Here is a 20,928-nt window from a genome sequence, read left to right as displayed (position 1 = left end):
TGAGTGGGCCAGAGTCTGTGGGGCTCGGCCCCAGTGACTCAGGTGGTGATGCGCTGGCAGGATTGGGGCTAGCAAAGCGAGGGTGGGAACCAGCCAGATCCGCTGGCTCCCCTTGGCCACTCTCAGGGAACAGAGTCGGAGTGAGTGATGTGCTGGGGGGCAGGGTGCCGAGAAGAGTGAGTAACTAACAGTTGTGAGTAATGGCCCAGTGTCTCTGCTGGGCAGGTGGCTCCTAGGCTGCAGAGCTGTCTGAGGCTCCGGAAATGCTCCCCGGAGGCCCAGCCACTGAGTCACCGCAGCCTGAGCCCCTTAGGAGCTGGGGGTCCAGGCCGGCATGCCCACCCACCTGCCCCCTTTGCATCTCTGTGCCCCTCTGCATCAGCCCCTCTGCCCAGCGATCCTGCCACGCCCTCTAGGCCGCACAGCTGCCCTGTCTTTGTCGTCGAAGCACCCGGGTGACTTGGGTTGCCTGCAGGAGTATAGATTTGCAGTCTGGCTGTCCTGGGTCTGAGTCCCAGCTCCAGTGCTCATAGCTGTGTGACCCTGGGCAACTTACTTTTCTCCCTGAGTTTCTTGGTCTCATATGGAAAAGGGAGATTTGGCTGTTGTACATACCGTTGAAAGGGGTCAACGTGATGTCGTGTCTGCAGTACACGGTACCTTCGAGGGATTCAGATAATTTGGTCATCCGTCAAGCCCTAAACTCTGTTTTGCTCCTCTTCCCCACCTCCACTTCTAAAATTCCTGCTCCCATGCCTGTATTCCGTGATTTCCAGGATGTTTATTCTCCTATCAGCTTAGTACACTTGCCCTCCTGTTTCTGACACCTCCCACCCAGCTTTCATCAGTGTGCCTCGCCCCTCACCTGCTCTTCCAGAAGGATGGGCAGGATGCAAGTAGGGGGGAGAGTCCAAGGGGAATCTGTTGCTGGCCCTGCTCCCATAGATAGGCTGGCTCCTGGGGGCGCTTTGAGATCTGGGTGAGTATTCAGACTTGAACCCCCCTGCCTCTGCTGGTTCGTGCTCTCCCCTCCTCCAGTCTGGCCCTGTGGATCATTCCCCACCCTGGCTTCCTGAGATGAACTGTGCCCCGGGACCCCGTCCCCTGCCCCTGGGTGTGCTGGTGGGGCCGCCGTGCGGGAGTCAGTGCGGCTCTGCTTGGGGTGGGGCTGGCAGTACCACGGAGTGACTTTGCATCTGGTGCTGGCAGGGGTCCTGGGGGCTGTGTCTGCGCTGTGTGTGTGCCTTGGGGTGTGTGAACTGTGCGTCTGCACCTCAGCAGTGTCTCTGGGTCCCCGGGGTCTGTAGCTGATGTGAGCCGTCTTCCCTGTCTAAAGTCCGCCTGCATTTTCTGAGCCAGATAGAGCCGAGTCTTCCGCTGCCCCTCCCTTCAGCAACCCCTTCCCTCCAGACCTGGTTTCAGATGCGTGCATCTCCGAGGTTCTCCCTGAGAACAAGGAAACATTGCAGGGGGAGGGTGGATATGCGTCAGATGCAGCCGAACAATGCCGGTGACAGCCAGGCCTCCGCTGGCCTTCAGTGCTGGCCTCGCTTCAAGTCTCAGCTGCCGGCTAATTGGGAACCAGAGGGGGCTTCCTGCGCCTCAGCCACAGATGGATTTAAAGGAGCAACATGGGGCTGGGCTGCCCTGCCCTTGGGACTCCTGCTTCCGGGGCTCCTGGTGTGGTCCATCAGAGCAGATGGGGTTCTGGAACACCAGCCCTTGCCCTACGCTAATTGTGCAGATGCATCATTACGCTGAGTGCTCCTGGTGCTGCCGTCTGGGGCCCAGGACTTGCCTACGGGAGTGCCTTTGCAGATCACTGAAGCTGAGGCCAGAGTCGAGAGCTCAGGGAAAAGAAGTGGATTTTTTTTTTTTTTTTTTTTTTGATGGGAATCTCTTGCACTGTACGATACTTTCCCAAGTTCTGACGTATTGGTGGATGAGACCTTGTCAGTCAGCTACCTCTTCTCACCTGGTATATATAGTTCCTGAATTCTTCAGTCAAGTGGGCATAAGAACAGAGCCTACCTCACAGGGTTGAAGTGATGATTTTTTTAAAGATTTTTTTTAAAGATTTTATTTATTTGAGAAAGAGAAAGAGAGCGAGCATGAGCAGGGGGAGGAGCAGAGAGAGAGAATCTCCAGCAGACTGTGAGTGGAGTGCAGAGCCCGATGGAGGGCTCCATCCCAGGACCCCAATCTGATCATGACCTGAGCTGAAACCAAGAGTCGGATGCCCAACTGACTGAGCCACCCAGGCGCCCCTGCAGTGACGATTTGATGAGCTGAGATACATGCAGCCCTTAGCATGGGGCCCGCACCATGCAGTTTACTGCTGTGGACATGAAGACATGGAGGCGCATGTTGGTAGCGGCTCAATGGAAGGGACTACCGTGTACTAAGCGTGTGCTGTGTTCCAGGAGTTTTTAGTGGTGTCAACTGAGTCAACTCTATTTGGTTGCACCCTGGAACGTAGGTCTCCTTATCCCCATTTTCCAGACGAGGAGACCGCCTCGGGGAGCTGCAGGAAGTGGCGGGCTATGGCAATGTGGAATTGGAAGCCACGCCCGACTCCCAGTCCAGTGCTTCTTCTCCCAGCTCTTGCCCTTTGGCTGGAAACTCGTGGCCTCTCGATGTGTTGAGGAATTTGGAAGAAAGGGATCCATGGACAAAAGGTGTTAGGTGTGATCTTTCAGAACGGAATCTGCTCCCAGCTACGGGTTTTGGGTTAGAATCAGAGCTGTCTGCAGTCAGGCGATGGGACAGAATGACCTGCAGGGGTCCAGGGAATGTAAGAGCCACAGATGGGCTTTGAGGATGTAGAGTTTTCTCCTGGGTAACATGGACTTGGGTTGCCTTTGACCTTGTTCTTTCTTTGCGCGTCCTTCAATTTTTTAAAAAGAAAGTAGGTAGACACTGGGAGGGATTTCCTGATTGTTAGCAGCATAGGGCAGTTTGGGGAGCCTCACTTTTTCTTCAAATTTGAGATGACTTTTTTTAAATAACATTTGGTATTTCTGCAGTTGGTATGCATCTTGCAATTGGAGTGCACATTTGGGGTAGCATTTCTCCTTCTCAAAACCTGTTACCCAATGGATGGTGCCCCAGGCAACCAGTAACACCTTTAAGATTAGGAAGCAGAGTGGGAAGGGAGAGAGGGGCCAGGAGGGGCCAGGCCCCTGGTCCTGGCCCAGGAGTAGACTCTGGTCTAGTTTAAGAAGACAGAGGGACCCTCTGGTGTTGGTGTGGGTTCGAGTGTGGCCCCCAGCTCCAGAATTCTCCGATCTGTGGCCTGGCCGAGCCCCACTATCTCCTCACCCCAACCTCTCGTCAGCCTCCTTTGCCACGTCCCAGGGCTGCCGGTGTGCCTCTTAGCAGTTCCCGAGCCCTCTGACTCCTTGGGTTTCCCCCTTGCTCTTAGCTGTTTTTCCCATGCGTCCTTCCTGCCTCACTGTTCTGGCACAATTTAGGGTCAAAGACTTTTGTCCCTGCAAGTTCTCCTCTAGGGACAGAAACCCTCTGTGGGGAGTGAGGGGGGTTGGGTGGGCAGCCTCCCTCTGGGCGTAATTTCTGGAAAAACAGATGGATTTGAATCCCAGTGAGATAATAACCCTCTTCATACCTTCCTTATAGCAGTTAGTTACTGGACTCTTTTATAATTCCCTGTTTACATGTGGGCCTCCTCCACTGGGCCCCAAGTTCCCCTCCTGGTCCAGGCCATTCTTATTCATCTCTGTCTCCCTTGCTGGGAACCTGGCACTGAGGAGTGAATGCAGGGTCTTGCTTCCTAGGCCTGTCCCCCATCCCCCCCCACCGGTCCCCCAGTTCCACTAAAACCTTCACCACAGACCACAGCCCTTACCTTGACCAGATTCTTCGAGGAACTTCCTAGAAGCTATGTTTTCTGTGCTGCAGGCCATGTCACCCCACCCCCTGCTTTGGAACAAATGGCCCCTCTCCAGGAGGAGAAGAAGGGCTGGGGTTTTCCCTGGGCTTTGCATCTCAGGAGAAGGCAGCTCTGAAGTCTCCGTTTCAAACTGCCTGTTGACACTTTCACTTATGCAGCAGAGGCCCTGCTTCCTCGGAGGCCTCCAGGCTGGGCCTCTCAGTGGTGTCTGGCTTCTCCATCTTCTCCTGTCCCCTTGAAGCTGTCTTGGTGGCCTCTCTCCTCTGCACCTGGCCCTGGCTCAGAGCTTGTCTTGCTTTGGCAGCAGCTGCCTATTTTGGGTGGGACATTTGGCCTCCAGCCCTGCCCCTCGCCTGCACCTTCTCTCACTGGCTCTGGAGGCATTGGGCTACTCCAGAGCCCCTGGACAGGTGTGTCAGTCCAGCCCTCCAGACCTTGCACAAGGCACCCACTTTGACCCACTTCCTCCGTTTTGCCATGTGCGCCCCGGGCCCCGCTGACTGGTCTCCTCTCTGTTTTCCCACGGCTGATGTCTCCCCCGCCCCATCCGCCTCAGAGGCCATGCCCTCCATGAAACTCTTGCTGTGGCCCCTCACGGGTCAAGGTGGTGGGGTGCTGGGCACAGCTGAGGCTTGGGACCTTGGGTGAAGCGTGTGACCTCTCTGAGCCTCATCTGGGAAATGGGCTCAGAGCATATTAGATGGAACAGAATTGGACCTGAAAGGGGGTTTTTCTGGCTGGAGCAAGGGCTTGGAGGCAGAGAGGTGGGGAATGGGGCCTGAAAGAGACCCAGCCAGGTCCCGCAGGGCCATGAGGACCATATTAGGGCATTTGGACTCTGTCCCATGGATTCAGGAAGGACTTCAGGCAGGGGAGTGACAGGACTGGATGTGCATTTTAGAAATAGTTCCCTGGCTGCTGAGTGGAGAATAGGTTAGAGGGGCAAGACCTAAGGCAGAGACCTGAGTTAGGAGGTTCTTGCAATAATCTCTATGGTGCAGGGTGGGGCGGCTTGGAAAGATATTTGGGCAGAGGAATTGTCCAGGCTTGGTGGGAGGGAGGGGAAGGGGGAGTCAAGGCGGATGCTCAGGTTTCTGGCTTCACAACTTTGGGTGGCCGAGGGTGGGGGAGTGAGGTGGTTGTCAGCACTGAGCGGGAGAGGAGTGAGGTGGAGGTAGGGCTGTGAGCCCAGGATGCTGATCAGTGTCAAGCCCTGGGCCCAGCTGTGCCTTCTGCCCCCTGCTGGTGCTTTCCTGCGGCCTCATGTGTCCCACCCTTGTCTGTGGCTATTGCTCAGCCCCTCTGGGACCCCTGGCTTCCCCTCTGGGACCCCTGGCTTCCTCTCTCGTGCTCCCAGGGCCTGGCACACCATAGATGCTCAGTACAGGTTTGCCCGACCTCAACTTCTGTGCTTCTCCTGCTCACTGGGGTTTCATCATAAGAAGCTGGCCTGGTTGCAACCTCAGCCCTCCTAGAGTCACTAACTGTGGGTGTGGGTGAGTGTGGCCCCTGAGCCGGGGTCTTGGCTTGGGTTTAGGGGGAGGCACATCTTCAGAGAAAATGCTCTGCCACCAGCCGGGCCTCCAGCGTGGACTAACCCGGGTGCTAGCTCACGCCATCCTCCAGAAGGGCTCTGCAGGGACCAGCTTCCGTAGGTGGAGGCCTGCTGGTTCCATAGCATGCCCTGCTAGGTCCACCGCACCCCCCTTTCCTGTGGCTGCACCTTCTGGCCAGGCACAAGAGGGGCACACCCGGCTCCCCACCTCATGTAGGGTTGGGCTGTGCAGTCTGGCTGCTGCGTGTGGGTGTGGCCAGAGGTCAGGGAGGTGTTTGCCTGCAGAGAAAATTCCCTGTCCGGAGAGCCCTTTCTTGAGTGTGTTACCAGACCTAGAGGCTGGCAATGGGCGGGGTGGTCAGTGCGTGGGTGTGAGGGGAAGGTCCCGAGACAAGAGGGAGGACTGGGGAGAAGGGGGTGCTGCTGGAGCTTGGGGAGCAGGTTGATTGGGTCAGTGGTTCAAGAGGCATGTGGCCCAGGAGGGTTTGGGTGAACAGGGGGGACAGACGTCCTGGGGGCATTGCCCAGAGTCGGCCCTCTGGGACTCTCCTCTATTTCTTGTCGGAGTTGGAGCCTGTGCTGGGTTTGGGGAAAGGGCTGGCCCCTGGTTCTGGAGGGGACTCTTGCCTGGGACATGCCCTACCCCCCTCAGCTCAAGGTGTCCCTGGAAACAGGTCCCTTCTTGCCTCCAGGAACTGGATGCACTTCCTTTCCTGATCCTGAGCAGAACTCTATATAAGGGAAGGAAACAGCCGAGCAGGCCAGGAGCGAGCTCTGGTGAGGACAGGCAGCCTGGAGGGGAGGGCACAGGCCTGGGAGCAACTACCATCTCTTCTCCAGGAGCCCCCTGCCCAGGGCCTGGGGCTCAGAACGGGAGGCCAGTGTCTTGAGCCATTGAGCCATGCTGGGGCTCTGTCTTTTGCCGCCCGGACCTTGTCCTTGCTCCCCGCAAGCCCCCTGGCTGAGGCATTCTGTAGTTACCTGACTGCTGTGTAGGCTCAGTGCACACTTGCCTCCCACCGGGCTTCCAAGCCATCCTTCAGTCCACTTGGCTGGGCCTGCCAGCCTGCCTTTGCCCGGCTCACTGGGGCTGGCCATGGCCTTCTTGCCGGAGCCCGGCGGACTCATCACGTGACGTCTGAGGTGCTGGGCTGGCCACAGCCGAGGGGGTCTTCTGGCTCTTTCCTCAGTCATGTGGCATGGAGGCTAGATCCTCTGGGGGGTCATGATCTGTATTATTCTTGACCCCTGTGGTGTCACCACAGTGACCAGGGCTCAGAGGTAGTGGCGTGCTGGCCACAGGTTCCCCAGGAGGGGCCCGGAGGGTGAGCAGCAGCTCCGGTGGGAGGGGGGGTCCACTTGCTCCGTGCAGGGCAGGGAGGGAAGAAGTCGGGGCAGTGGTGTCCTGTGCTGTGGCTGGGGGAAGAGAAGGCAAGGCTGGAGGTCAGGGTCTGTCCAGTGTGTGTTTGTTAGTGTGGAAAGGAGGACTTCTTGGTTTTAGGGTGCCCAAGTGGCCCGTTGTCTGTGGGCTTTGGGCCCCCCACTTTTTCTCCCCCTCCCCATTATTATTAGTATCATTATTACACGTCTTTAGCCTGCCTTAAGCTTCACCCTTTACTTCTCTCTGCTCCCTCTCCCACTCAGGCACCTTCAGTGGCTCCCCAGTGCCAGCATCTAAAAGTCTTAACTTCTCTGCTGGGCTGTCAAAGTTGCCCGTGGTCCAACCTGGAAAGAGAGTTTGCAGCCGGTCCTCTTACCCTTTGTCTCCTTCCGTTTGTCCTTTAGTGTCCCTCCTTCTCCCTTTCCCCCACCCTGTGTCCCAGCCAAGGGGGACTTGTAGGAGTTCTTTCCTCCATGCCTTGTTCACGTGATCATTTGCACCTGAAATGCCCTTTCCCCATCTCCACCTTTTAAAACCCCATCCACATACCAGGTGAGCTCCGGGCTCTGGACCAGGGGCTCTTCCCGCCCTCGGGGCTCTTAGAACGGTCCTGGGTGAGACGCCCAGCAGACAAAAGCAACCTATCCTGGAGGCCTGGCCTAGGTGTCCCCTCCTCTGTGGACCCTACCCGGGACCCCCGAGTGCTCTCTGCATTCACAGCCCCTGGCACCTCCATCCGGCCATAGAGGCAGCGTGGCGTGCTGGGCAAGGTGGGCATTGGAGGCAGGCGGACCCCGGGGTCTGTCACTTAGCAGCTGTGCTGTCTTGGATCTCACAGGATTGCCGCGAAGACGGCTGGACATGAGGGCACTCATCTCTGCCTCCAGCAGGTCCCAGGGAGAGGAAGGGATAAAATAGTGTGCCTGGTACACAGTGAGCATCCAAAGAAACCTCAGCAACTGCTGCTTCTGCTTCTGCCATTCCTTCTCTTACGAGCTGTTCGACTTTGGGCAATGGCTTGATCTCTCTGAGCCCATGTGCCCCAAAGACCTGTCATGAAGACTAAATAAAATGTACGTAAAGCACCCAGGTCGGTGATGCATAGTAAGTGCTCTGCAAACCCTACCTTCCTTCCCTCCCGTGTACCTCTGGGTGTCAGCCGAGATGGGGGCCTGGAGTTGTGGAGGCAGGGATGTGGAGGGGTTGTCAGGCAGAACCTCGGTGGAAACAGCCTGCGTGTCCATCCATCGGATAAACACGGTGTGCTGGGCTCACGCAGTGGATTAGTATGCAGCCTGGAAAAGCAAGGCAGCTCTGCCACATGAGGCCACATGAGTGAATCCTGAGGACATGACACCAAGTGTGACAGTTGCTGGGGCAGCTCTAACAACATACCGCACGCTGGGTGGCTCACACCATGAATTCATCTTCACCCGCTTCTGGGGGCGGGAACTCCAAGTCCAGGCGTTGGCACTTCCCATTTCCTCTGAGGCGGATTCTTGTGTCCTCACGTGGTCCTTGCTTTGTGCATGTTCCCCTAGTGACTCTCTGTGGGTCCTAGCCTCTTCCTATAAGGACACCTGCCAGATTGGATTAGGGCCCGCAGATGGCCTCGTTGTAACTCCATCACCTCTTTCAATACAGTTACGTTCTGACGTACTGGGGATTAGGACTTGCAACGTGGGAATTTGGGGGGATAGAACTCAGCCCAGAACACGAAGGAAATAAGACAGACTCAAATTGCTGTGTGATTCCTCTTATGCGAGGTGCCTAGAACAGGTAAATTCATAGACACAGGAGGTAGCTTAGAGATCCCCAGGGGCTGGGAGGAAAGGGGGACGGGGTTCTTGTTTAAAGGATGTGGGGTTTCTTGTTTGGAAAGGTGACAAGGTTCTGGAAATGGGTAGGAGTGATGGTTGTACAGCAGTGTGAATGCACTTACCTGCCATTGAAATGTACTCTTAGAAATGGTTAAAATGGTAAATTCTATGTTGTATGCATTTTACCACAATAATAATAATAGAAAGGACTAGCTAGAGATAGGAAAAAAAAAAAAAAACCTTCTGCTCAGGATTGTATGAAATGCTAGAGTCAGAGACTCGAGTGGTTCTCAGTTTTGGCTGGGGCAAGGCGGTCCTGTCCAGCCCCAGGGTCAGGCGGACGTGGGGAGCTCCTCAGAAGAGCTGGGCAAGTTTAGGAGCCCGGGGTTTGATGTTATCAGGGCCGACAACTTGAGGCCCTGAGGATGGGAATGTCACCCAGTTGGGGACCAGGTCCCATCGCTTGCACACTGGTGAGGTAATGGGGGCCATGCCAGGTGGGTGCCTGGGTTTCCTCTTGCTCTGCAAAGAGCATTGCCTGGAGCCCACAGACCAAGATTTCACCTGCAGCGTGCCCCTTCCCAGCTGATTGACCTGCGACAAGTGTCATGATCTCTTCGAGCCTCCGTTTTTTTTCATCTGTAAAACGGAAACAATATTACTGACTCTGTAGGATCGGAAGGGCTCAGAGAGACAGGCATATGGCAGGATTGGCCCCAGCACCTGGCACGTAGAAGGTTCTCAGCGGTGGCGGTGATTTTGACCACTGGTAGTTGCAGGCGCCTCCCTTCCTCGGGTCCGAGTGTCCTGCATCTTCCCACAAGTGCTTATTGTGCAGCTACTATGTGCTGGGACCAATGTGATGAACAAGATGTATTCTCTGCCCGCAGGGCCCTTGATTTCTAGCAGGGGAAACAGATTACTGACAAGGAAACAGACACCTGTTTAGTTGCAAATTGCAATTAGGTCTGTGAAGGAAGAGATAAGAATGCAGGAGAAACAGTGTGTGTGTGTGTATGAGTGACTTAAGGGAGTCAGAGAGGGCCTCTCTGTGGTGGTGGCATTGAAGCCAAGCCAGAAGGCTGGGAGGGAACAGCATATGCAGAGGCCCTGAGGAAGAACAGAGCTAGGTGTGCTCGAAGGACTGAGAAGAGCCCACCCTTATGTGTGGCTTTAGGTCCTGGACAAGGGATGGACACGGAGTGCTGGTGGAGAGAAGTACAGGGCCCAGGTCACACCGGGAGCCCTTGCCTGGCTGGCTGCAGTCTGGTGCATTCAACCTCGTGACCTGGGGGAGTCTCCAAGGGTGTGTCCCGTTGTTGGCATTGTGTCCAGGGACCTTTGAAATTCAGAAGATGTTAGTGGGTGGGGGACTGATGAATGCCAGGCATTGGTAACTCACCCCCCAGCTGCGCCCCCAGCTCTCTCCCTTGCAGGCTCCAGAGCCAGATTTGCCCCTCCGCAGTGGCCTTGGACAAGTCATCACCTTTTCTGTGCCTTCCTTTCTTCATCTGTGAAATGGGGATAAGAAGTCTCTGCCCCAAGCATTTTGAGAGCTTAGGACAGTAGCGGACTGAAAGCCACATTCCAGGGGCTGTTGCCCTGGTCGTTGGATAGAGCTGTAGGGACACTAGCATTTACGAGAGCATCAGCATGGCCGAGAGGGCAGGAGCGCATCTCCGTCGGGAGCCGGCCTGCTGGGTTCACATCATCGGATGGCTTATCGACCTCCCCAACGCCTCGGCCTCCTGGGCCATAAAACGGGGTGTTGAGGGTTGTTGTAGGGATGAAATGAGGGAACTTAGGCTGAGTGGCATAGGACAAGTGTGACGGGGGCACCTGCCATTGCTTCTACTTTGACTGTTGCGTTTTTCCAAGGGCAGAGACTGAGCATCAGGCCTGCTCAGCCCGCACCGTGTGGATGGGTTTATGGAGATACACCAGGGGAGGAGGCTTACCTGAGGCTGACCTCCTGGGCCCGAGCCCTGGAATCCCGCACTGCCAGTGCCCGGGAAGCCAGTCTATGACAGGGCTGGGACCCAGAGCCCCTGCAGACACCCCAGAGTCTGCCCCCTCTGCGGAGAGAGGGTTCCTAGCTCGGGTCCCTATGGGGCAGTGGGAGTGGTCACTGCTGACACCGGGAGTGTGGGGCTGTAGGGCACGGGCCACAGAGTGGCAGGGGGCCCTGGCTCTCCCTGGCACATTCCAGGCTCCTGAGAGGGTGGCCAGGGGCCAGGGTGCCGGAGGGAAGGAGAGAGCCTTTTAAGGAAACATTTCTCTGCTTACAAAAAAAAAGAGAGACAAGAGACATTGAAACACACAACAAAGTTAGTGGGCTGGCCGGCCGGCTGGCCTGGAATGCACAGCTGGGGGCGGTGGGTGGAGGAGCTGCTAGGGGGCAGCAGGCCCCGAGGGGCGCCCAGACCGTAGGCCCTGCGGCCGGGGGTCCACCGCTCCTCTGCAGAGCTCAGGCCTTAGGGGCAGCTCTGCCTCAGGGGAACAGGGAAGCGACCTGGGGTCGGGACACCTGGACTCCCGTTCTTTCCACCACCGCCTTAGGGTGGTTCTGGAAGGGAGGCCCTCCCACTGTTTCAGAGGACACTGTCCATTCTGCCCCTGCTTTAAATGGATCCATAACCTCTCCCCGACCCCCTCAATCCCCAGACCCCGAATGGAGACTGGAAACCCCCTCGTGTCACGGCGTGGGAGACAGTGGCTGTGGATGGGACTTGCCCGGGTCTGGAGGCCGTGGCCGGAGTCTGCAGCATCCGTCCCCCTGCAGCATGGTCCTCAGGTTCCCAGCCCCACCCGAGCCCCAGCTCCAGCTCTCAAGGAAGGAGTGGAGCAGGGTGCTGCCCTGTGGATTGCACCTGCTCCCACCCAGGGCCCGAGGGACCCATAAATGATAGAGTGGTGGCAGACACTGGGAACCTGGCCCCGTGAGGTTGAAACCTATAGCCCCTGAATGGGGTTAGGGACAGGAGGGGACAGGGAGGAGGCCGCTGCTGGATGCAGGACTCCTGCCTCACAGGTGCCTGGGGGAGCAGTAGTGACCCCCGTGGCTGAGACCTTGTCCAGTGGGCAGGACAGGCAGAGAACCCTGCAGGCCACAGCCACCTCTGGGACCTTCCCTTCCTTCCCAGTCTGTTCTCCTGGCATCCTCCACCCCACCCTAGGCTCTGTCTGCCCCAGAAACTTCTAAAACAGTCACTCATGGCTCCATGCTTGTGTGTACCAAGAACCCTGAACTTGGGGGGGCATTTGTCCCCATGTTTCCTCGTTCTCTTGAACATAAGGGAGGAGTTTCCCTTCACATTTCATTTTGGGAATCAGAATGCCTAAGTTCAAATCTTCACCACTTATCCGCTCTGTGACCTTGGGCAAGGTGTTTAACCTCTCTGTGCCCCCCCTGCACCTCAACCAAAGATGTAATAGTACCTACCTTATTGGGTTGTTGAAAGATTAAATGAGTTAATATGGGTCTAGCATAGATAATAATGCCTGTCATTCCTATAGTCCGTATTCAATGAATGTTAGCTATTGTTCCTTTCTTTTGGCCTCATGTATGACTCTCTCAATAGTCTCGGAGTAATGGTGAGTACAGGGCGATAGATACTGAGACTCAACTCAGGCTTCTTTGCTGGAGAATGAGTTGGGGCAGGAAGCCCGTAATGGGACTGGATCGAGAACCCAGGGATGCTAAACACCCAGCTTCTCTGCCCCTTCCAGAGCTCAGGGCACACCATCACGTGAGTCTTGTCCCCTTCTGGGCTGGTGTGTCAAGTCTGGGGATCCCTTTGGCTGGTTGGAGGACAGAACTGGGTCTGGTGGAGAGAGGGCCCGGCTGAGGGTGGCTTCTTGTGAGCAGCCAGCTCTAGCCGAGCCTGGAGGCTGTCGCCATCACTGCTCTGCTGGGGTGGTGGCCGGAGCAGGGGTTGCCCACTTTTTGAGGAGGCAGCAGCCCCCTCTTCAGCGATCTGGGGCTTGTGCCCACACACCCTTATGCCCGAGGGAGAGCCTCCTCCTAGTCCCCTCCGTGGGCCCCTTGGGTTGGGAATTGGAGCCAAGATTGAGGTATGAGCTCCAAGAAAAACGTGTCCCAGCTAGAAAAAAAGAACACACTGAGTCTCTGATAAAGGGCCCTGCTAATTGTCAGGGTAGTGGTTTGGCTGCCTGGCCTGGATGGGGGATGTTATCTCAGGGGAGGGAGAAATGCAGCCCTCCCTCCCCCCTCCCTCTGTCTGGAGGCCCGCGTGCCAGTCCCCACCCTCCATCAGAGAGGAAGATGAGGATGGTGTTAAGAATAAAAGCTTGCCCATAGAGAGTGTGCTTTCGCCCCTCGAGGCTTTCTTTGGAAGAACTGGCAGGGGCCTTTCACCATCCTGCTTCCCACATGCTGTGGGGACCCTAGACTCTGTCTGCATCTTTGGGTGAGATGTCCTGGCATTGGGGAGAACCTCCTTTCTCAGAGGTCTCAAACATGTTTTTAAAAAATGTAAAACAAATCTTAGCATATTGTAGAACATTTAGAACATAGAGCAGAGAAAAAAAAAAAATCCTTCTTCTTATTACCTTAACCCACTGCTATTAAAAAAATCCCGGTGCACTGACCTCCAGTCTTCTGCATATTTTTCTACAGAATTAAAAAATTGTGTGATATACGGGGCGCCTGGGTGGCTCAGTCGGTTAAGCTTCCAACTCTTGGTTTCAGCTCAGGTCATGATCTCAGGGTCATGAGATCGAGTCCCGCATCGGGCTCTGCGCTCAGCACAGCGTCTGCTTGAGATTCTCTTTCTCCCTTTCCTTGTGCCCCTTCCTACCATGAGCATGTGTGCGCGCACTCTGTATCAAGTAAATAAATAAAATCTTAAAATCTTTTGCCTTCTGCCACACCCCCTCTACCCAGTGTTATTGCCCGAGAGATCCCCCACATGGCTGCAGAGTCTTCCAGTGACCTCTCCAGCTGGTGATGGTCAGTGTGTTGGGCTCACGGAAGGGGTGTCTAGCATGGAGGTGGGGTCGTGGAATGGTCTCAGGAGGCCCTGGTTTTCTGTGGGGATGAAAGATGCTAACCTTGCCCCTTTCTCTGTTCCCTCCCACAGGTGGCTGCCCCCTGCCTTCCTCCATCCAGCCATGAATTGGTGGTGAGTGACAGTCCCTTCCCTACCCTGCTGGTCTCTTTCCCCTCTTTCTTCAGCTCTTTCGTTATTGCTGCCTCTAGACCTAAGCATGCTGCTAGCCCCGGAGGGTGCTGGGCCATTAGGTAAGGAGGAGGAGGGGGACACTTCCCGAGGCTGAAGCTGGACTGGGAGGAAATGAGTCATGAGGTCCCTTCTGATGAGATGCAGGGCCTCCTATTTCAATTTGAGACTGAAGTCCTTGGAAAAACCCATAAAAGGGCATCTCGCATGCCTCTGGGCCTGGCCAGTGCCTCTTGCTCTGGGCTTCCAGGACCAGGGGACGGCACCTTCTACCTGCCAGGACCAGATACCCTTTGGCTGGAGGACAGGGAACGGATAGCCGGACCCACAGAGTTCGCCCGCCTGGGCAGTGGCTCACATTCAGGTGGTCCGTTGCACCTCCAAGCCCCTTGGCTGACTCTGCTTTTCTGCTCTGTCTCCATGTCTCCCACCCCTGCCTCCCCCAGCAGGCTTCCAGAAAAGTGTGGATAGGGGCAGGACGCCTATGAGTTGTGGGCTGTCGGGAGAGGGGCCTGTTCCAGACGGATCCCAGCTGGGCTGATTTGGAACACTGGGAACTTTTCCTCCCGGCCCTCTCAGGGCCTTCTCACCCTCCCAAGGCCCCCCCTGCTCCCCAGCCCAGCGCTGGAGGGAGGCAGGGCCCTGGAGGCTGGAGGGGAGGGGTCTGCATGAGTACAGGTGCATCCGTGTGTGTTTGTGGGGGGCGGGAGGGGTGTCCTATGGGCACAATCTGATTTGCTGCTACAGAGGAGCCTCTGATGACACTCGTGTGGGTGGGAGTCTGGGGGAGGGGGCCAGGATGCCCTGGCAGTTTCAGGCGTCTGCACACTCGCTCAACCTGGATACTGGAATCTCTGTCAGGCCACCTGGTCTCTTCTTTCCCTCCAACACCCATTTGCCCAGTGACAATGGACAAGTCCCGCACTCTTTCTGGACCCCAGCTTCCCTTACTGTCAAGGAGAGGGGTTGCTCCAGATGCTCCCAAGGCCTTCTCGGTGCTGAGAAGTGTCCCCTCCACCGAGGGTTGTTGCTGGAATGAAATAAAGTTTGTAAAAGTGCTCGTGACTCAGCCACCTCGGGCCCATGGCCGTGTCCCTGGCCTCTGCAGCCCTGGCCCAGGCCCTGCCAAGCTATTTCTGTTCCTCGCAGAGGCCCCTCCTCCCTGGTCTCACTGGGCTCAGACCCTTCTGGGCCTCAGCTCTGCCCGGCTATGCCGCTCCAGATGTGACGTGTTTTTTGCACAGAGCCCAGTCGCAAGGTCATCTGACAACAGAGGGGGTGGGTGGGGTGAGGCTGGGGTGCTGGCCTGGTTTGCAACTGCTGGTAAGAAGTCACTCTGGGATTGTGGAGGGTCATCATGGTGGGCGAGCGGGGTGGGGGTGGGGGAAGCGGGGAGCATAAGTCTCATCATTTCAACCCAACTGCCACCTCGCCTCTGAGAACAGAATGTCCTTGGCTGCTCTAGGATAGCTGGGGGGTCTGGGGTTTAGGGATCTCCAGGCAGAAGGCAGATTCCTGGCCACTTGGAGTCTTGTGAGCTTTGTTTATGTGAGGAAGGGTCAGGGGTTGGAACAAAAGGGAAGAGGTTGGCATTCCAGCTGGAAGGATTGCAGTTAGATACCTGAAGGAACTCCTACCTGAGTGAGGCTGTGGAATCTTCCCGTCCCTGTGATGTGCCCCACCTGTGCAGGAGGCTCTGACCTTCCTGGAGGCTGGGTCAGCCACCTGATGGTGGAATGGTTGACACACCAGATTGTGCTCCCTGAGGCTTCCCACCTAAATCAGAACCCCCCCCCCCCGCAACCGCCGTGGTCAAGAGTGAGGGGGTTAGACTCCCTCCCTTTGGATCCTGGCCCCCAGTCTCCTCTGTGTGACCTTGGACACATTGCTTAACCTCTCTGAACCTCAGTTTCCCCCTCTGCAGATTGGGAGCTTGTAACAGCAGCTACCCTATAAAGTGGTTAGGGAGAATAAAAAGGAAATGAGTGTATTTTTTTTAAAGATTTTATTTATTTGAGAGAGAGAGAGAGAGTGCACATGAGAGCGCACAAGTAGGGAGGAGGGGGAGAGGGAGAAGCAGACTCCCTGCTGAGCAGGGGGCCCACATGGCCCAGACAGAGACAGCACCCCCACATCTAGCCCCACCCCTACCTAAGCCCAGGACAAAACCTTTGGCTTTTTTTTTTTTTTTTTTTTTTAAGATTTTATTTGTGAGAGAGCAAGAGGGAGAGGGAGAAGCAGACACCCCACTGAGCAGGGAGCCGGATGCAGGGCTTGATCCCAGGGCCTCGGGATCATGACCTGAGCCAAAGGCAGATGTTTACCCCGCTGAGCCACCCAGGCGCCCTGTGAATGTATTTATTTAATCCGTATTCAGGGCCCTCCAGGGCCTGCCCACCTGATTTGGGGTAAAAGTCCAGGTTCTTGCACTGGCCTGTACCACCCTACAGGATGGCTTTGCACTCTGGAACATCTCCTAGAAGCTCTCTCCGCCACTCACTCGGCGTCAGATACCTGGTCTTCTTGCTGCTCCTTGAACACAGCAGGCCTGATGCTCCTTCAGGACCGCTGTTGTTTGTGTTCCTCCCGGCCGGGAGCCCATTCCCACGGATCCCTGCGAGGCAAGGCTCTTTCCCTCCCACAGGTGTTCACGCAAGTGTGAGATTTCCCTTCCCCCAGCAAGCAGCCCTATCTCCCCTCCCTGCTCTCCCGGTCCCTCCATGGCTCACAACCTGGTACACGGTGTGTGTCTCATTTACAGGGCTCCCCCCGTACCAGCACGTCAGCCTGTGTGGACAGGGATTTTTATCTGTTGTGCTCACTGCTGTATCCCTACCCTCCGGCACATAGTAGGCTGTCACCTACTATGTGCCGGAGGGTAGGGATACAGCAGTGGAAGAAAGGCGTTCAGCTGGATGCCCGGTGCGGATTAGGGGCTCAGCAAGCGGGACTACTGTGGCCCCTGTTGCCCCACTTGCCCATGTACGGGGGTCTGTCTATTCAAGGGGCAGGGGTGGGCCTGGGCCGGAAGCTCTGCTGTCGTCCCCAGGGAGTGGGAAAGCGGCCCAGGGGAAACCGGGAGAAAGTTTGGCTTCCCCCAGAGAGCACTCAGCACCTGTTTCCTCAAGGCAGGCGAGGCAAGTGCTTTGAGCAGGTTCACAAGAGGGAGGAAAGGGCGGGTTGTATTTTTCCTTCCTTTTCCATTTGCTGCCTCCCTTCAGCCTCGGCAGAGCTGGTCTCTGGTCTCCCTGCTCCCTTCTCTTGTGCCTCACACAGTGTGTGCCTGTCTGTTGCAGTTTCTCCAGGTCTCAGGGGGGTTCCCAGCTGTCCCTCTGGCCTTCTTACCCATCTTGCTTCGATCTTACCCCCCTGGGATCGGGAGTCCGAGTTCTGGGCACAGGATTTCTGCATGGCGTGTGCCTGCCAGTCACATTCTCCAGCTTGTGCCAGGCCAGCCAGGGCAAAGTGGCTTAATCTTCAACCCGTGTTTTCATCTTACTCAACAGATGTTGCCGAAGGCCTCGGGTAGAAGGGTCCTAGGGTCACCTCCCTCCTGTGGGGTCCCCCAGTGGGGGCAGGATGAAGAGGGGAGAGGGCTTGTTTGCCACGGACACTCCTGATCCTTGGAAATTGCTGAAGCAGCTTTTCTCAACTTCTGAAAAATAAAGAGTCAAAAGGAATTTCCCGAGGGTGATAGCCAAGTGGAGTGGCCGCCGAGGTCGGCTGGATGGTGAGCCCTCCTGCACACACAGCCTGGCACCCAGGAGACTTGCGCTGGGGACAGAAGGGGGTGCAAGTGCTTCTCCTCACGCAGACCAGCCCCTTGGCAGGTGCTCAGAATGTCACTGTGGGGTGAACTGGAGGTCGGGTGGGGAGTTTGTGAGGGCAGGAGGGAAGAGGTGAATGGGACAATGGGAATGCCAGGCCAGATTCATCCATAATAGCAATCAGAGCAATGGGGAGACGTTAACCCTTGTATGGAACTTTCTTTCCACCAAACATGGTTCGGAAAGCTTTGTAAAAATAAACTCATTTATTCTGCAGGACAACACAGCAAGAGAGATGCTGTGATTATCCCAATATTGCAGATGAGGAACTGAGGCCTCAGGCCCCAGAGATATTCAGAGAGGGAGCTGGGATTTTGACTCAGTAGTCCAGCACTGCTGTCCACCCTCTGACCATCAGTCTTGACAAACGTCATTCACTTGCATGACACCTGCAGTTTTCAAAGCCTTTCCCCTGACATCGGGCCATGGGGAACCCACAGTGGATTGTGTGAAAGTCTGGGCACGTGTGAGAGCCACCTGGGTAGGCGGAGGAACAATGTGGGGCTCAGAAAGTCTAGGTGATCTGTTCATGGTCCCACAGTAGTCGGGGGGTGGGTGGTGGTGTGCTGAGTCAGGAGTGGGGTTTTAGATTCCTGGTTCTGCTTTCTCCCCAGGATCCCCTAGATGCTTGCTGCTGATGTGAATACTGGATGCAGCCAGGTGGACTTTTCTAGGATTTCCTCTCCTTTCCTTTCCTTCCTTTCTCCCTCCCTCCCTTCCTTCATTTATTTGAAGTAGAGTCGACCCACAATGTTACATTAGTTTCATGTGTTGGGATTTCTTTTTCTAAACAGCACCAACCACAAGTGTACCTAGCTAGCTTAGGGCCTGGGATTTAGAGGAGGGTCCTGAGCACCCACCTTGTACACACTGCTGTTTTAATGCTGGGGCTGCAAAGTTCCTTTCTGCCACAGTGCCAGGCCTTCTAGAAGGCGAGTGGGGATGGCATGGAGCCACAGGAAAGAGAGGACTTTAGACACCATTTGGTCCAGTCCTGCTCTGTTTCAGGTGAAATGGAGGCCCTGAAAAATTTTTTTTGACTTGAGTGTTTTTTTATTGTGGTAAAATACACATAACATAAAATTAACCATCTTAGCCATTTTCGAATGCACAGTCATGGTATTAAGTTCATTTCTGTCCTTGTACAAACGTCACCCATCCTACTCCAGAACTCTTGTCATCTTGTAAAACAAAACTCTACCCATTTAACAAGAGCTCTGCCCTCCCCTTCCCCAGTCCCTGCCAACCACCATTCTCTTTGTATCTCTCTGAATTTGACCACTTAAGTGCCTCATGTGAGTGAACTCATATGATATGTGTCCTTTTGTGACTGGCTTGTTTCACTTAGCACTGATGTACTCAAGACTCCCTGTGCTGTAGTGTGTGTCAGAATGTCCTTCCTTTCAAGGCTGAATAATATTCCATTGTATGTCTGTGTCACAGTTTGCTTACCCATTCATCTGTCAGTGGACATTTGAGCTACTTCTAGATTTTAGCTCTTGTGAATAACGCTGTTTTCTTGAGAGCAGGCATTCTCCTGGGCTTGGGGTGGTGGTCCTGAGATTTTCAGAAGACTTTCCCAAGGTGCCCAAGTGTCAGATCTGAGGCAAGAAGGCACCACACTGCCTCATGGAGGAGGAGGATGATGTGATGTTCCGGAAAAGTGTGCAGAGCCCTCAGCCCTGATGATGCCATCTTGCCCTCCATCAAGGAGAATGACTAGCAGTCGCTTTAGTTTGAGCTCCAGGCTCTGATGAAATTTCATCTTCTGGCCATGAGTGCCATGAGCAGCCATCTTGGAAGATTCTAGAAAGCGGAGCAATGTCAGGAGAGATGAGCCCGATAGAGGCTTGGTTTTCAAAGGAGAGAGCAAACTGGGCATTACATTCCAAAGAAGATTCTCAGAGTGGTGAGGGTGCTGAAGATCTCCTTTCGTGCAACAGGGCTGTGCGGTCTGGAGAGGGAAAATATGGAGCAGGCGCAGACTGGGAGTGAGAACGTGGGGAAGGACAGATTTGCTATTGCTCTCCAGAGTAGAACCTAGTATGGAGGTTCTTACAAAGAGGAGGAAGGAGACATAGATGTAAAGAAGAGCTTTCTAACATCTAAAATGGCCTGTCAGGGGAGGGGAGGTGGTGTTGCTGTCTGTTGCTGGAACCCATACTCACCAGCACCTACTAGGTGTAAGGTGGATGCTGATGGCAAGTTCTTTCTCTGGGGAGGGCCTGGTGGAAGTCCCGCCCTTAGACTGGGCTGTGAAGGGACATGGCTCCTGGAGGTCAAGGCATCCATGAATGTGCTGACCACCATCCCGGGAGAGATCCAAGTCAGGTGAAGAGAAGCCCTTGGGAGCCATGTTCAGTGGGGGAGAAAGAGAGGAGTATGAGATGGAAACTGATCAGTGCCCGCCTGGGGGCTTCTCACCAGAGGTGGCCTTGGGGGCCAGGGAAAGAAGCAATCAGTTTGTGCTGTGGTGGCTGAGGAAGTCTGTCTCCTGTTTCAGGTCTAGTTTAAGATTTGAGCAAATGGAAGAGAGGAGAGGAGGAGGATGGAGAGCTGAAACAGAGAGGGGGCAGGGCCTTCATATGAGTTCCTGAGCCCGTTGCGAGCCAGGGCAAACCCAGGGTAAATATTTTTGGCCAGTCTGCCCTTGCTGGAGGAGGGGGGTGGAGGGGGTGGGGGCCAGGCGATTCTGTGTCATTTTGGTTGGTGGCCCTGGCTGGGTGTGCTGATGGAACTGATGAGTGCAGGAATGGAAAGAGCGCGAACATGGCATGTGTGGAGGAAGGGGCCAGATAAGGGAGGAGTACACACGCCTGGCAGGGGAACTTGAACTTGATGAGCCAAGCAGTAGGGCCATTATGGGTTCTTGAGTGGGGAAGTGACCCAGAGCAGGATCTGAGAGAGTCTGCTGCCAGCTGTGGGGTGCGGCTGGGTGGTGAGGGGGCTGTGGGAGGAGTGCTGGGCGCAGGTGCTCAGCTGGAGTAGAGAGAACGCGGACAAGAGTGGCCAGAGGGGCACAGAGGAAGCGCCTAGGGAAGCCCAGACTCCCAGTGCCCTGGGAAGGGGAGAACGGCATCCGGTGTGGAGCAGGGGCAGGAGGGGGCTGGGTGAGTGCCCGCCACCCCTGTCGTTGTCCCCTCTCTGCCAGGAACTGTGTGCCGGGTCCCTGGGGGTGAACTGGGGCCGGCCTGAGGACAGGAGTGGGCTTGCGCAGGCCCCTCCTTGGGGGGG

At 55.7% G+C, this 20,928-nt stretch overlaps 1 protein-coding gene across 9 annotated transcripts in view; it reads left to right on the top strand.

The window, feature by feature from the left end:
- TNS1 (tensin 1) overlaps nucleotides 1-20,928 on the top strand; it is a 193,800-nt gene that overhangs the window by 67,698 nt on the left and 105,174 nt on the right. For all 9 annotated transcript variants that reach the window (XM_045868018.3, XM_064587035.1, XM_054506018.2 and 6 more), the window contains one exon: nucleotides 13,769-13,810. In XM_045868018.3, the coding sequence (XP_045723974.1) occupies nucleotides 13,769-13,810 (42 nt within the window). The remainder of the gene's footprint in view (nucleotides 1-13,768; nucleotides 13,811-20,928) is intronic.

This window comes from Mirounga angustirostris, unplaced genomic scaffold, assembly GCF_029215605.1.
Source record: "Mirounga angustirostris isolate CCGP_5_RB_7025 unplaced genomic scaffold, mMirAng1.0.hap1 SCAF_3, whole genome shotgun sequence".
Classification (NCBI taxonomy): Eukaryota; Metazoa; Chordata; class Mammalia; order Carnivora; family Phocidae; genus Mirounga; species Mirounga angustirostris.
The sequence above is the reverse complement of the archived record's forward strand: the minus strand, read 5'-3'. Positions and strand labels throughout refer to the sequence as shown.